This window comes from Dinoponera quadriceps, unplaced genomic scaffold (assembly GCF_001313825.1).
Source record: "Dinoponera quadriceps isolate SergipeBrazil2010 unplaced genomic scaffold, ASM131382v1 scaffold1782, whole genome shotgun sequence".
NCBI classification, from domain to species: Eukaryota; Metazoa; Arthropoda; class Insecta; order Hymenoptera; family Formicidae; genus Dinoponera; species Dinoponera quadriceps.
Genome location: NW_014555947.1, coordinates 342,093 through 358,826, shown reverse-complemented (window position 1 = coordinate 358,826; position 16,734 = coordinate 342,093). Strand labels below are relative to the sequence as shown.

The following is a 16,734-nucleotide window of genomic DNA, read 5'->3' as shown; positions in this document are numbered from 1 at the left end:
TTAATCAGCGAAACATCCCCAGGCAGAACAAATTTCTAAAAGATGTCTTAGAGATGTCTAAAAGACGTTCTATTATTTTTTAAATATTTCTCAGGTCCTTAAGAGGTCTTTCAGAAATTTGTTCTGCCTGGGTTAATTCGACCGGACGCTATTAGCGCGAGTTCCGAGTGACTCGCATCTACGTATCACAATCGGCGGATTTAACGGTTTTTCTCGTCGTGAGCGACGCACATCAGACAACGCCTCCCGATCGTTCCCTTGTGCGATAACAATGTTACACGTGTCGCTCGGCCTTCCTAATCACGAGGTAAGTTTTTCCTCGCGACACCTGTTCCTCGCGATAACTTGACTGCACCTGCGAGCAACACGCGAACTCCTTGCTTCTTTATTTCCGTTCGCCCTCGTTCGTTCGTGATGTCATAATTGACGTTTGAAGAGCGAAAGAAAATGTTTCACAGAAAGAGAGAGAGAGAGAGAGAGAGAGAGAGAGAGAGAGAGAGAGAGAGAGAGGGGGGGCAATAAACGAACGAATTTAATGGTACACAAAGCTATTTTAACGCCAATTTAAGAATCATAGCGTTACTAGACTTGTTTGTACAGTACATCATAGCGTTACTAGACTTGTTTGTACAGTACAGTCAAAAATTTATCGAAATAAAGCAGAATGAAAGAGAAAAATAAGGTCGAGAATTAATCCTCACAAGGAAAGGTGAAATAACAGGATGTAAGCAGAAAAGTGAGGTGACCTCATGAATGGCCCAAATATAAATATGCATTCTGTTTGATTAAAACAAGGAAAGGGCATGAAAATCACCTTGAACAATAAGCAAGAATATATTTTTCAGAAATATTCTAACAATGTATAATAAATATAAACACGCGCGCGTCTTGCTGGGGCCACGAATGACCCTTACCTTTCCTCGCGAGAGTAAGAACTAAAATACGTCATTGCGTTAATCATTGCGTTAATTTACTTTCAATTGAGCAGTTCGTACACGCCACTCCGAGCGAGCCGAAATTAGGGAGGTTTTATTGGAGTCGGTAATTCCAGTAAAATGGCAGTTCCCCCGTAGTAAAGTACCCCGCAGCGTAGGGTCCTTGAATCTATTATTTAGAGTAATCCTTACGCGGAAGGAAATTGCTGTTTATTTATTTAACGTATATCCGCCAACTAGATACGTTGCGAGCCTTGCGATACTCGTTGCAGGGAATTTTCCGCGAACGGCTGCGAAATGTTGCGAAGGGGGTGCTTCGCTGCGTGAGAGAATGCTCACCTGTTCGGCTGCATCCCGCCGATGATTTGAGCGTAGATGAGGGGCGAGAGGCCGACCGCGATCGCGTATATCCAGAAGACCGCGATGTACTTCTCTATGCTACTGTGGGTGATGATGTTCTTGTAGCGCAACGGCTGCGCCAACGAAGTCAGACGGTCGACCGCGATCGCCACGGTCACCAGGACGCTCACGCTGCAGAGCGCGATCACGATGCAGTACGGCACGATGCAAAGCGTGCTGACGCCGTTCTCCGGAAGACCGGAGAGCTCCAGTTGCATCCCGAAGGGCATAAACACGCCAACCTGCACGGGAGCATCAGGACGACAGGTTATTGCGACGTTGAATGAGGCTGTCGCGCCCCTGAGCCGGCCCATAAACCGGACTCCGGAAGGGACGCGACCGCGAGATTAATATTGCTGGTCTCCGTTTCAGAGGCGATTTGCCGAGTTTGCAGCGGCGACCCGAATGCACGAACGTGTCAATTCGGTCAATGCGAGGCAATGAAACTAACGTGACCTATCATCGGACAATGAACAGCGACGATAGTCTCTTTTGCGTGATTTATACTTGCCCTCTTAAGTCGAATCAATGAAAATGCCACTGATTGAATCAGACGCAGAGAAAAATCAGTATCGATTCAAGATTCATATCCTTATGTATAAATGAGAATATATAAACTTATGTGGAGATAAAATTTGCTTACATGAAGGAACTCTGTATGATTCCACTAAAAATGTGATTTTCTTGTTATTAAAGAATAATTTTTATAAATTGAGAGGAGAAAATATTGGATAAAGAGAACGATATCTTCAAATTAAGAATTGTATCAGTTTGAAGATATCGTTCTTTTTATTTATTTTTCATCGGGAATATTATATATTCTTGCTTATATATAAGAATATGAGCCTTGAATGTTGACATTAATTTTTTCAGTGTAATTTGTACGGTAGTTAAAGTTCTCGGATTCGAATCCTATCAGAGCGTGTTTTTCAAACACGAAGTAAATTAAACCAATTAAATAAAATTAAGGATGTTTCAATAAAATCGGTAAAATCGTTGACAGTTGTTAAAAGCATGATTAAGATAATATAGAGAAAAGAGACGTGTTAAATAATATCTCTTTTCACCGATTCTGTAGTCGGATTTCCCTGATGGAAACAGTCGCTGCTATCGACAGACTTTTTCCGCAAAATTTTTACAGTTCTATACTCATAACTATGGTCTTCAGTGACTATTGGCTACTTCTCTGCGATAATACACTGACTGTATTTTAAAGAATGAATTATTACTGTTCCGTGAATTACGTGTGTTTTCTAAATTTATAATATAATATTATTATCTCTTGAGCGTTGCGTGACAAACAAGTTTCTGGTAGATACACAAGGGTGATACAAGCTATACGACGAGCACGAAAAAGAAACTCACCCCAAAGTCGCTGATAGCCAAGGAGACCAGAAGGCAGTTGGAGGCGGTCCTGAGCCTCTTGTATCTGTAAAAGGCGGCCAGGATGATGGAGTTGCCCGTGACCGTGATGGGTGATAATATGCACACTATGGAGACCGCGAGGAACACCGAGATGGGACTGACGTCCAGCTGCGGGTCGATCCTGGTGACGGTGGGTATGAGTGTGGTCGTCAGTTCCCCGGCAACGGTGGTCGGCAGCGTGTCCGTGACGAGCGCTGACATTGTCGCTCTCGCAACGTCCGGGCGGTCCGCACTTTTCTCGCCTACGCCTCGGCCTTCCTTAGGTCAAGTTCCGCTCGTAGACGCGTCCTCCTCCGCGCGACGGCATGACGCGAAGTCTTCCAGACTGCCAGGTTGCGTCGGGAACACGGTAGATTGACGGTGAGTCACTCGCGACTAACGGCGTCCGTGTCGCGCGGACGCTCGACGAGCTTGGCGCCGCTGCTCGACGCTGTAAATAAGCGAGCAACCGTGTTTCTCGTGGGATACGTTAATAATTGGATTAGCAATTGTGTGCACGACTCGAGAGAGGCTGAATATGAAGGAATCGAATCCTATATTATTTGCGTGCGCGAGCATTCCCTCTCTACCCCTCCCCTCTCGCTCTCTCTCTCTCTCTCTCTTTCTCTTTCTCATGCAACGTCGATATACAGGATGAAGCGATAACTATTGCATCTTGAATATCTTCAAGATAATTATATAAGAATAAGAGAAAAATATATCTATCAAAAATTACATTGATGCCGATAGTCCTTACTTCGGGTACCTACTGAAAATTTATTTTATTTAAACTTATTTACCTTACCTATTTACGGAAAAGCTCGCCCTCTGATATACATAATTGTGATCATTTAGGAGAAAAATAAAATATATAAATAAAATTATAAATATACATAGACATAAAAAGTCAAAAATTTGTTTATAATAATAGTTTTAAATGAAGATAATGACATAAATTTAACTACACCATTAAAATTATTCACAAGCATAAATAATCTATTGATTGGTTTAAATTCACTATAACGTGTGCAGTATAATTTAACATGGGAAAACGAATATCTCCTAGCGGGCCTAACGGAAATACTAAATATAAATTTTTCATCCTCACCTAGTCATTAATAGAATATTTTTATCTTCCGAAGATATTCAAAGTGGTAATTGTCTCCCTCTGCATGATATTCTTAATGTAATATTTCAAGTGTAATATTACTGTGTAATGTTTCTGAAATCGTAAACATTTATTTTCTCAGAGTCGCGGGAGCAAACCTTTTTAATGATAATTTAAACAAGCTGTTATGTACAGCAAGGCATTTTTATGAAAGAGGTTGTTATTGCTCCTCCGCGAGTTTAATTATTTCCTGTAATTTTAGAACCGCCCGGCAGTTTTACGTTTGTTCGTTTTCGGCGGGACAGGTTAGCTGATATGGAAAATGCAATTTTTGCTCGTAATAGCGTTGCGGCTGGGTTTAGTTTTACTGACCTTGCACGACGCGGTATATTCCTTGCGGCAGCATTGTGGTTCCCTATGTTCGGCAGTCTGAGGTTTCCCTCTTTATTAATGAGACTTCCTCGTGACGGAGGCGTTTGTGCTTTATGTCGGAGCGATCAAATTGTCGAAAATTATGAGTACGTCGAGTTTCGTAAATTCCCTGACAGGAAACGGAAATATCTCGATATGCCACGATGTGCCGTTACCGTCCTTGACCCTCTCTCTCTTTCTCTCTCTCTCTCTCTCTCTCTCTCTTTCGTTTATTCTATTCAACTTTTCCTGTTTACGATTCCGCCGACTTCGTCGTACCCCTTCGTTTCCTGAAATGAAAATTACACCGGCGCCTCTAGTTATTCTTTCTTTCATAGAGCGCGGCTATTGTATAAAATTGTCTTGTAGAGTAGCACGTGCGTAAAAAATTGCCGACGGACTGTCGCGCGAGGCCGATTTCAGCGTGCACGTAACACATAAAAACGAAATTCTTACTTAAGTAATTTCTTTTTATTCGAAACAAAAAAACGCAAGCAGCGTGTATCTCTTCTTTCTCCCTTTGAAATTTTTCTCACGCGCTTTCGTCGCTTTCGATGAGAAAAAAACCATTCGCACCTTGCATTGTGTTCGCGTCCACCCACGAATTGACGAATTATACGATCGCCCCGTTTGAGAAAACGATCGTTCGCGATCTACGGCAATGACGAATTCCTCCTCACAAACACCTCCATCAATCCGCAAATATATACGAGCGGAGAGGAGCGGAGGAGCGCGCTGATTGCATGAGAGAAGACGGGCTTTACGAGCGTCACCGCGCGTTAATAATAAGAGAATAATCGCTCGCGTTCGTTCGCGAATAAAAAGGCGAATCCTGGGCCGATAGTCGGGATGTGGCGCCCGTTGAAATTCACCCGTGCATCAGCCATTATCCGGCATTTGCAATTCGGATGAAGCGGAACGTTAATGCTCGCACGGACGGACCGGCGACCGACGACGTCTGGATCTTCGGGGGGTGAATGGAGTTTTAATACCGTCGGAATCAAGCCGGGGCAATTTGCCGAACGCGTTCACGTGGCAGTACCCGTGGCGTCAGAGCATTTAATCAATTTCGAGGTGCCAAGACGTATCTCCGCCTGGAACGCGCCACGAAAGCGCTCGGCGCGCTTAATGTCGAATCCACGCAATTATGGAGCGCTCCTGCGGCCCCGAGGTGTAATTAAGATCGGCAGCGTGGGTTTTTTTCTTTTCTTCTCGAGCATCGCCACGACGAGTCCGATACTCCTTCGTTCTCGACGCGACGAGTGATCCTCGGGGATTCGGCCGGGTAGCTACTCCGTCGTCTTTCGCCGCGGAATAGAATCGCAATCAGCCTCGTCAAAATTACGTCACGTCGGACGCGTAAACGCGACCCGGAAAGGTGACACGGCACGCGCGCGAGCTTATGTACAGAGCTAGGGCGCGGGAACTTATCCTATTGTGGTTTTGACGTAGTCGAGGACTCGATCAAAATCAGGGCATGTCGATGATATTATTATTCAGGATAATCAGGTCGTGAATAGGCCGTCTCTTTGTCATCGCATATTCGAACATTACGTCCTAGTTTCGAGCTCGTAATCGTTATTAATAGAGCCGTCGCTGTTAGGGAGGAGGAATGCAATTTTAACGGGAGGAGATGAGGAGGGGGAAGGGATTCAGTTTCGCGGCGATATCAAACGCCATCGAAGTTAACGCGGCCGATATCGAAAACTTTCACTCTTGTTTCCTCCCCCGCGTCGGAACCCTGCAGAATAAAGCTGCGTGGGCATGCGATGCAGCTTTTTACGCCGCGTTGAAGACGCGTTATTGACGGTAGATACGATGTAAAGTCGCTCGAGAGATGTCCCGACTTTCTTTATTATTGTATTATCTTGACTCGCAGACCGGAGGAAGCCAGCCTCGGAGCGGAAGCTTTCCAATTCTGCGGAGTGCGCGAGGCTATCAAAATCGTGTTATACTTTGCGGTTTCGCGCGCGGGATAAATTAAAATCTCCCCCTTTAACTTTCTCCGCGTGGCAGGAGACGAGGGTTTTATAGTTTCCCAGAAATTGCAAAACTTGCGTGCGGGATCAAGCGGGTGGTAGTTCCGTGCGTTTGATCCGCCGGTGCGTGACCAACGTTCAGAGAGGTAGCTTCACCCTCGTGTTCTCGATGCGTTACGAGATTTCGAATAAAAAATGCTGCGAATAATACTTCATACGTTCACCGAGAGGCGGTGCCGAGGTCACGAAGGATCTATTAAAATATGCAATATCTTAGTACGAATAATTCCCCCCGGGCGTGCGTTATACGCAGGGGACGGGAGGTTGGTAACTTTTTCAAGCGATTGCGAGAGAAGAGTAAGCTTGTAAGCTCGTGTAAGCTCGTGTAATCTCTCGACCGGAGGCTGGAAGAGGCAAGTTCGCGCCAAGTTGCCCGTTGCAACATTTTCGACCGGTTGCGCGCAGTTGACCTTTTACGCGCGTAAGCGCGGTATCTTCCAGCGATATTTCCAGCCGGTTTCCATTCCGTGACTTCGGTTTAGGTATCGTGCTGACGGAGCGTACCGTACACCGTATCGTGTATATAAATCTGGCCGAGCCAGTCGAGGGAAATGGGTAATCCGTCGTAACTGTTACTAAACGCTCGATCGGTCTTCCTGCATTCTGTCAACCAGTAAAAGCAGCAAGGAAGTAACGAGGCGCGAAAATTGGTTAACCGGAAAACTGATGGCCGCCTGGATTATATGACGTTGCTCCTAATCGGAATGTATAATATAATCGCGCGGGCAAAAGCGCGATCTGTGTGCGGCTGGCGGTAGAGAACGCTTTGTGATTAATTATCCAGAAAGTCTGTTTATTATTACGAAGCTAAGAAGTCGCGGGAAAAAGTAGCGCGAGTGCTCGAGTCGTCGTCGTAAAGGAAAAGTTACCTCGAGATTCCCCCGCCTGAGGAATGTATAATTCGTCTATATAATTAGTCAAATTTTGCGTAGTACGCGAGCCCAGTCAACCGCCCGACAGTCTATAAATGGACCCCGTCGGGTGTTGTTATGAACGAGCAAGTGTGCTTTCGCGACGGTCGCAAAATTCCATCACGGGCATCGTGACGGAAAATACATCGACGGTTCCGTCGCAGATGCATATTTTCATCGCCTACTTATCGCTCACCGTCATTATTCGCGCGTTAGACGAGTGTCCACCCCCTCACTTCCGCTCTCAGCGCGATCGACGCAATCGATTATCCGAACGAGTGAGTCGCGAAGGGTAGCGTGAATAAATCGTGGCAAAGAAAATTTCCATCTTGGGGTAAGCCGCTACGGATGCCGATTAACAAAGATAGCGGCGAGCGAATCTCCGCAGAGTAAGTAATAAATCTCGGGTTTCAGGTCCTTTTAATTCACCTGTTCTATTTATGCCTCCCCGGGGGCCTTCGTAAATATCGTTCTTCGCGAATCCTTGGATATTTAGCGTTTTTACTCTCCGGTATCAATGCGCTGAGGGGTACACGCGGGAAACGCGAGAGCGCACGAACCAAAATTTCTCGTGGATTCTTCCCTTCTTTGATTTTTTGCCAAGACCTTCCTTCAGCTTTCTTTTCCCCGGGTCTCAAGGATTTCTATTAAGGAAGTAGGTTGCACAGAGGATGAAAAGAAGCACTCGTGGCACACCTCACTCTTTCTGAAACAAATTTACGCAAAAAGGAAAACTGGGAGAAAGAGAGGACGAGGAGAGTAACCGTTGCAAAAGTTTCGGCCGGAATATAAATGATTGAAACGTACCCGGGACGCTACGAAAATTCGCAAATCGAGGACGCTAAAAAAAAAACGTGGGATATTATTTTTATTCAAGATATTACTGTTGCACACCGCATATGAAAGCCGTGATAAGTAAACTGAGTGTTCGAGGCCTGAAGCTGCGTTCCGAAGCCTCAAACGTGCGTTTTACGAACCGTGATATAATCCGTCGCTATCAAATATTGACAAAAAGTATCTCGCTCAAGGAAGGAGTTAGCGTGGCGCGTACGAATATCCCGGGGAATGCGCGTTTCCAACCGAGCTTTCCCCGCCGACGAGAACGTTAATCCGGAGAACGCATCGAAACAATGCCGGAATAGTTATTCGACCGGCACTCTGCGCATCGAGGCGGAGCGCACGAGGTTGCAGTCGATCGTCGGAACGGAAAACAAATTGCGTTACGAAGTTTCAACGTAGTGATGCGAAGATACGTTGGATTTCGGTTCATCCGCTCACGTGCGGCCCCACGACGGTGTGTCGCGGTCCACCGCGGGTAAGCGTTTCGATTTCCGATAGAGCCCGTGCACCCGGCATCCGTCTGATAATCAACTCAGGAATTGGACGTCTAATTGCGGCGGACGCGACGAAGACTGCGCTTCTTTCGCGACATCCCCGTGATTTAATTGCGGTTTACGGCACGTCGCGCAGCGGAACGGGTAATGTTCCGACCACCCTCCTCTGCTCGTCCTTGGCACTAGTTTCGCTTCCGCGCGCCGGAGAACCACGATCCGCCGTGCGAGATGTCCTTGGATCGAAATTCGGGAGGAATTCGCATGAGAATTTCAAGTTGATAAGAACCATCGACATACAGCACTGGAACGGAGCATATGGCGAGATTATTATTATTATTTCTTCTGTGTTGACGGGTCTATCAACACGGTTTCGATTTCATGCTTCGTCCAGTACTACATGTCGACGATAAGAACGCACAGTGCGAGACGACGTTCCGCGAACGTCACTTTCTGCGTTGTTCTATTCGGGAAATGCGGGTCACTCGCGACTTCGGAATATTTACTAATCGGTTTAGTGCTTCGCCTCACTCGGCCATGCGAAATGCGTGCGCGCATTCATTCGTGTGTGCTCGCGGACTTTTCCACGGAAATCACGAAGAGCGAGGAGAATTTTTTAATACTTCGTTATATATCTTTCGGGAGGCGGGGAGGTGCATTCGCGCATTGAAATCTTTGCGAATCGCTACTCACGAGTCACCGTCCCGCGGTTGCGGCAGAAAAACATGCGGTCTCTCTCCCTCGTTCCGTCGCGCGCGAGATCATTCGTGATTTTCTCTGATAGGAGCGAAGTGATTATCCGTAAAGCGCGTGAAGCCAGTAGATTCCGTTTAATGTATACATGAGTTTTTTAATGGTAATACGGCGGTCTCGGTGCAAAGGCGCGGAATATTTATTCCGAGCATAGCTCGCGCCTCTCACTATTCCACTCTTTGGCGGCATGAATATTCAGATTTAGGTCTCATCGAGTCATGCATTGCTAATCGTCTCGTCCTTGCGATGTAAATATCTCAGTGACAAATCTCCAACAGCCCCGCGCGAACACACCGTTTGCCTTTATTATAAGAAGCAGCTGGGAGGATGCGAAGTGTAAAAAAGAAAAAAAGGAAAAAAAAAGAAGACCGGATTGTCGATAGATTAAACGTGCCATTTCGCGACAATTCTTTTCATTACGTAAACAACAATTATGACATTACTTTTGCGACTGGGAAAACGAAAGAAATAATGATCGGTAAAATCCAAATCGCGGCTGTTGCAGCGATATATATAAATTATTATTGTGGGAGGATATAAATTCTCATCGTGTATTACGATGGAACGAAAGTAAAAGCTTATAATAATAATAATTTACATCGCTACAATAGCCGCAATTTGGCTCTTACTAGTTATTATTTCCTTCTTTCTTGGTTATATTCTTTCTTGGTTATATTCTAATAGAGCCATAATAATCATAGTTTATCGAAACGAGTTTTCGTTGGAAAGATACATTTGCGAGAATTATTTCAAGTCTTGTAACGGTTGGCGGAAGGCAGCTGTGTGCGAATCGTATTAAAATTAGCCACCGAGTTAATTGGAGCGCACCGTAAGCATTTCGAGTTTAATTAACGTTTCACTCTTCGCATAGGAAACCGCACAAATTTTCTCGGTTGTCTGACTACTCGCCGATACTGCGCCGAATTATTTATCCCATAAACGCGAGCGCGTGACTCGTTCGTTTCGCTCGAGTGCTTTTCGCTCGTCTTTCGAAGGGCGCGAAGTGTCGCGTGATGTCCGAGATGTCGCGTGCTCTCCACATCGCTGTTTAAACTTGAGTGAGTAATGGCTATCCTGCAGGAACCCGGCGATGCTCGCGTCCTCGAGAACAACGAACGGAGAGAAGAGTAGAACGTAAAAGCTCCGTGTACGTGTCACGTTCGACGAGACGCGATGCGCCGATAATCACGAGGATCTCGGAAAACCCCGTGGATTCGGCCGTAAGACCCTGAAAATAACGACCTTGATATCGCGCGTACGAAGGGGAGATCGCCACGAATTGCGCGTACGATGGGGATGTTGTCGAAGGTTACGCTAATTGGTATAAGTTACGGCTGTTCGAACGGAAAGCTCGCCGCATGGCGGCAGAACGCGTGTCGACATAGGGGACCCACTGCTGTTTATTGCGAGAACGAAAGCGCCGATAACGTAAACCTTTCGGCAAAGGCGCGCAAACAACTCAAATTTTCGTCGGAGACAATATTCTCGCTCGTCGGTCCGAGGTTGTCGTTGAAACAAATATTTCTCGCGCTATCAACGCGAAGAAAAAGCGCAAACGTGACCCTTTTCGCTGCGTTTACCTTTTCCTTCGTTACACTTGCGTGAACGAGCGCGAAAGGTTCGACGTTGCATCCGAAAAATACTTGTGTCATTGTTTCTCTCCTCTTTCTCTCTCTCTCTCTCTCTCTCTCTCTCTTTTTTTTTTTCACACGAACGGCAAGAATTTAATCGCACGCTTCGATATCCGGGAAATATTCGCGAAACAAACGTTCACGCGCGCATGTTTCCAATTTATTTCTCCGCAAATAGTCTACGGGAAATACAATTTCCTCTTTATTACAGAGGAATACGTTTATATTTAAAAGATCGGAGAGAAATATTTAAATACAATTCCGCGAAGTCTTTCCATGGCTAAATATATATATATATATATATATATTTCCACGTACAAATTGATTTGTGCATCATCAGTCAAAGCGAACCGAGAGCATTCAAATACGCCCAGACGCAAATATGCGCGCTTGACCTATTTATTATTTGCATTTAATATCTTCACGGCGGGATCTCGTTTGACCGGACGTCCGCGATATCCGGACTCGTGGATGCCTCCGTTGCCGTGATCTGACGTGCAGGACGCGTTTCTGAATTTCGCGACGTAATTTCTGCGAGCCGCCGATATTGACCGAAAGTCAACTTCCTGTGTTAATATCCGGCCGAGAGGCAAGCAGTTCCTGGTGCTACGTGTTGGAACGCTGAGTTCCTTTGCAACGGCAACAGGAAACCGGCGCGACTCCGAAAAGCGACACAGCAGCGCGGGATTTAAATAATCAATAACGGCGGCACAAGGTTCGAAAAATTTCAGAGAGCGCGTTTACACACTCCCGCTCTCATATCCTTGAATTCAGCTTAGAGATGCAGCGGAGAGGAAGTGCGATCGATCGAGGCACAATAAATAGTAGAATTTATGCATTAATGCTAATACGACGTCGCACCGATGAATAATTTCGCGCATCCAGACGTAATATTTTCCGGACTTATCGTGGGAGTCAACTCCGGGAACAGTTTCTTCGACAAACCGTTCGTTGATGTCGGTACTCCTCCATTAAGGACTCCCGCAAATTTGGCGATGGGTTATTTCGTTATCTCTCTGACGGGGATGAGACACGCGACGATAAATCACTTCGGCTCGAAAACCTCGGCCACGAAGCTCGGTCGAGAGCTTCCTTAATTAACAGTACTCCGAAATTAAACGCATTATTGCCGTGGCGAAAGGAGCGCCGGGGCGGTTAGTTACGTAATGTTCAGCAGTGGAAATCCACGTCTTACTCCGAATGTGTATGGCTCACCCGACGAACAACGCGTCGCGCATTGAGGCAAGCTGTGTTCCGCGTATTTACTATCGTTAGCGTCCCAATTGTTACATAACGTCCCGGCGACATTCATCGCGAAAATCGAACCTCAGCGGTTCGCGGAGCGTGGGAATACGCGAGGATTAAAAGCCATTGCGCAAAATCGCGCTTCGTACTTCGCACCGACGCGGAGTAACCGCGGTCTTTTATATTCCCCCTCGTCGTTGCGTGCATACACGTACCGTGGGTGCTGTTTTCTTTCACGGTAAATGCGAAGTACGAAATTCCCTCGACAAGCAAGCGACGAATGAGTGATGCGGTCCTGAGGTGCTTCTAAAATTAACATCCGAGTGAGGAACCACAATCGGTGGGAGGGGGCAAATTTTAGTACTTTCGCGATTATTACCGTTCGGTAAGCGAACCGTAAAAAGGGATTACCAACACGGCTGCGGTGTTTCGAGTGCAATCTTGCGGCCGATGTACACATCCACACACACGTAAGCCGGTCACGAGTAAACTGCGAGAGCTGACGGACAGTCGTGCGCGCAGAACCAAAACGCAACGATGTAATTAGAACACCCCGGTGAAAAGCGATCGAATCCTTGCAGTGATCTATCCCGCCCGTAGGACAGGTATTTGCGATTAAACATTTCCGCGCGCGCAACGTTACATCGTCGCAGTGCACGATTGTGCACACGTGTGTAGCGGCGGCGCAAAATTCGAACGTGAATCACTTCGAGCGTTATTATTACGTGCCGCTGCGCCGTTGCGTCGCTTTACACTGTAAACGGTGAATTTTTAACGGGCAATTAAATCTACGATAATGGCACTCAGTACAGGGAGCTTTTTCGCTTGTTTTCTTTTCCGCGTTCATTCGTTCATACAATAATAATATCGGGACGATGAATCCGAGATATGTGCCCTTCGCAGCGTCGAGTATAATGGGGCGGGTTTGATCGTAAAATGGAACAAAAATAGAAGCGAAAAATTAATCACATCCGCATACCCCAGTGTCGGTTTCATTCGGAGGGAAAACCGGATTAAAATCGAAATCGCGCATACATGCATTCGGGATAAAATCCGGGATAAATTTGAAATAAATTTTTGCCTCGCGTGGAACGCGCGTTCCTGCCCCGCGTGTCGGCTCGGAAAAAAGGGTGCATAAATATGCATGCCTCTCACCGGACTGTTACCGCCGCATGCCGTGTATTTTCTACCCGTAAAGCGCGGCAATACGAAATTGTTGGTGAGCGTGCTTTATCGCGACATGCGCGCGACCGCCGCTCTCAAAGAAATTTCAGCTTACATACCGGATGCTTGCGCGCTCCGCTCACCGGGGAAAAAACGATCGCTTAAAATAACCGTTTGCCCATTAACCTACGCCCACCGCGACGGCGTTGCACTTAGGAAACACGCCGCTAAAAAGGCGCGTACGGCAGATTGGAAGTTTACCTGTTTCGCAATTTAGCCCACTCGCTATTTTGAAACCATTAGCCCGCGAGACGAGCTACCAGGAGTGTATATTCTATGCTGTTTCAACTTTTTCGTCGTTCCACCGCCCGAAAGCGGACTACCTGCTCGCAGCCCCGAGCGTGCAGGCTCGCAGGAAAAATATTTGCTCGTCCCCTCGTGAAGCGAACGCGCGCGGGAGACCTATCTTTTATCGCGGAATTTGTCTTTTACACGTTTACCTGCGTTTCGTCGTCGAACCCGGCGGATGCGGGATGCGGGATCCGTGCACCTCGCAGCGTGCCCAGTGAAAAGCGCGCTAACTGCAAATTCATTTTGTTGCGGGAGAACGATCGATTTCTGCGAGTCGGTTGAAGTTTATTCAATGCAACGCGAACACGAACTCGCACCTATCCCGGAGAAACTCCCTCGGGACTGAGACATTTTGTCACCTTTTGTCTTTCCCTGTGATTTGTTAGCTTTAGGATCCGTGAATTAAAATTTTTGGTTTGGCTCGCGCACGTCTTCACTCAGAGAGGAGCGCGATCTCAAAATATATTTATCTTATTCTCTCGGGTGCGAACAGTCAAATGAAGAGATCTATAACTGCGCGGAAAACAATGTTGAATCAATAAAATATCCGACAGTAGCGTAATTGGGATAAATCTTCTTAATTCTCGATGACATATCATTAAAACTACAGTGAGAAAAAGATCCGATTATATCTGACCGGATAATCCAATTAAAAAATAACAAGCGGATATATCCGATCAAGTGTAAACGTCCAGTCATTTCGTCATTTTATCCGATCCAATCGTATCATTATCCGATGAAAATCCCAACGGATATATAAAGGACGACTAATTTCCCGATTAGGTTTCATCGCTGACTGCATCGGTAATTTCATCGGATACTTCATCGCATGAAGATACCCATCACTTGGTCGAACAATAAAAATAACAATCGGATATATCATTTGATCGGTTTATCCGATGGAAACTTTTCTCAGTATACTATGTTATGTATTGTTTCAATAATTAAAGTATGAGTTTTAATGATATCGCTATTGATATCAAGAATATTTATTCCAATTACGCGTATTGTTGGAAATTCTATTTATTCAACAGCATTTTTCCTGTCTTAAAGGAAATCAAAAGCGAATAAAAATTACACCGAACTGCGTCACGTCTCAAATTCATTGCGCTTCGCTACTTTTTCGCAGATTCGGGCGAAGCCTCGATAGAAATAATAAGCGTCCTTTGTTTCCAAGACTATCGAGCTTTGCGCATTCAGGCATCAAGGTGAAGAATTTACTCATAATTACAGTTATTTTAAATTCCTGTCCCGAGGTGCGCTTCGGTAAGTCTTTACCGGCTAGTTACGGAGGTTATATATTTCGTCACGGTCGACGAAACTTCGATGGACTTCAATGAACTTATGCATACTGAGGTCTCCTAGTAGCACGAGATAATAATACGCTATTAATTCGTCTTTGCGTTGACTTCGCAAGAATTCCATGAAACTATGTGATATTAGCGACGATCCGACGCGACAGATGACGTTAAAAGGGTTTTCTTGTGAATAATTTCATCGTTAATATCGCGTTGCAACGAGAGCATTTCTTACGATACGACCAAACGGGAGATGAAAGGCGAGGTCCTAATCCGTCATTTTACTGATTATTTATGACAGATAGTAGAAGTAGTCAAAAGAAAAGTGGAAAGCTCAGTAATTTACAGCGGAGCTTTGAGACGCATCGTTACGTCGCTTTTGTGGTAGCGAATTAGCAGTACGGCAAAAAGCCCGCACAATAGTAATGTTGGATTGCAATGCTGTATAAACGCTCGCAAAACAAGATAAAAAGAAAATACACGAAAATTTCGCGTAAATCCGAAAAAATACGCATCGCACAGCGGACCCGGTGAGCATCCTAGGTGGAATTAAATCGTAGATTGTTTTATCTGATTTATATCATATTCAAATAAGATATTTTGACAAGAAATATTTATTTCTAGAAAGACAAGTCGTTAAAATATGTATTCATTATATTTAAGATCGTCTTAAGTTATATCTTCAGATACTGTACCGATTGTTTCATTGGCTGCGAAGTATCTGAAGATAAAGTTAAGACGATCTTAAATATAAGATCTGACTATGAATACTAGTCTATAAGTGACACTTTAGAAAGAATTTAAGGTAAAATAATTGCTTCCATCTATATAAAGGAAATGAAATGTATACACATAATTCAATTATTTTGAAGGTAATATTTTTGCGAATATCTACATAACGTCTATACAATACAATAACTTTAAGCAGAATAAATTAATTGAAAAAATAAAAAATGAAGTGTAAGTATTAACAATATCTATGTATCTGTTTTATATGAGTATTGACTGAAAATGAAAGATAGTAAGATTACCAATTTACTTTTGCAAAATTTCCTTCAGTATGTAGTGAATTAGTTGCATATAAACTCTCAAGGCAATCCATGGAATTTATTAGATGTTCTCTTTTAAAAAAGCATAATCTTATAAAAACTATAATCTTACAAAGCGGAGCAGACAAAGCGATGTTAAAAAATTTCTAACGAGTTAGCTCACAAAACTCTGTGAAGTATGTTTTAAAAAGTTTAATCATAGCAATATTTTCCATCATAATGAAATCAATGAAAAGTAACTTTTACATTTCAAATAAGAGGCACTTTTTATGATAAATATAAACGATACTGGCTGGCTCAATATGGATTTAGATCAATTTATATTATTGCATTTGTTTCTATGTTTGTATTAACAATTATAATTAGTAATTAGCCTACTAGTCTAATTAATCTAATCATCTCTGAATCTCACAAAGCAGGTATAGATATATCTGTTTATTGATATGATTCATTTCCATTTGGAATGTTGCCGGTTCGCGTTATTGCAACGATTTGATGTAACTCCCGCAAAATCGATTATGTTACCACGCGATGATGTCATACATGACGTCCCGTGGCTTTGGGTGAAAACGCTTTTCTGCCGGTTACTATCATTCATCATCGACGATTCTCGATCGTCCACGCTGAATTGCGCGCGAAAAATCTCCCGGCAAAAATGTGTCGTGTCATCGTGTGACAAGGGTAGGAAAATCGAATTACAAGTGA

The 16,734-nt window shown here is 44.6% G+C and overlaps 1 protein-coding gene across 2 annotated transcripts in view; it reads right to left on the bottom strand.

The window, feature by feature from the left end:
- LOC106746131 overlaps positions 1-16,734 on the bottom strand; it is a 78,306-nt gene that overhangs the window by 10,244 nt on the left and 51,328 nt on the right. Inside the window, exons 2-4 of one of the 2 annotated variants that reach the window (XM_014622366.1) lie at positions 4,219-4,547; positions 2,700-3,189; positions 1,275-1,576 (exon numbers count right to left, since the gene is read on the bottom strand). In XM_014622366.1, the coding sequence (XP_014477852.1) occupies positions 1,275-1,576; positions 2,700-2,960 (563 nt within the window). In that variant the 5' untranslated portion in view covers positions 2,961-3,189; positions 4,219-4,547. The remainder of the gene's footprint in view (positions 1-1,274; positions 1,577-2,699; positions 3,190-4,218; positions 4,548-16,734) is intronic. The other variant, XM_014622367.1, reaches the window with a different exon arrangement.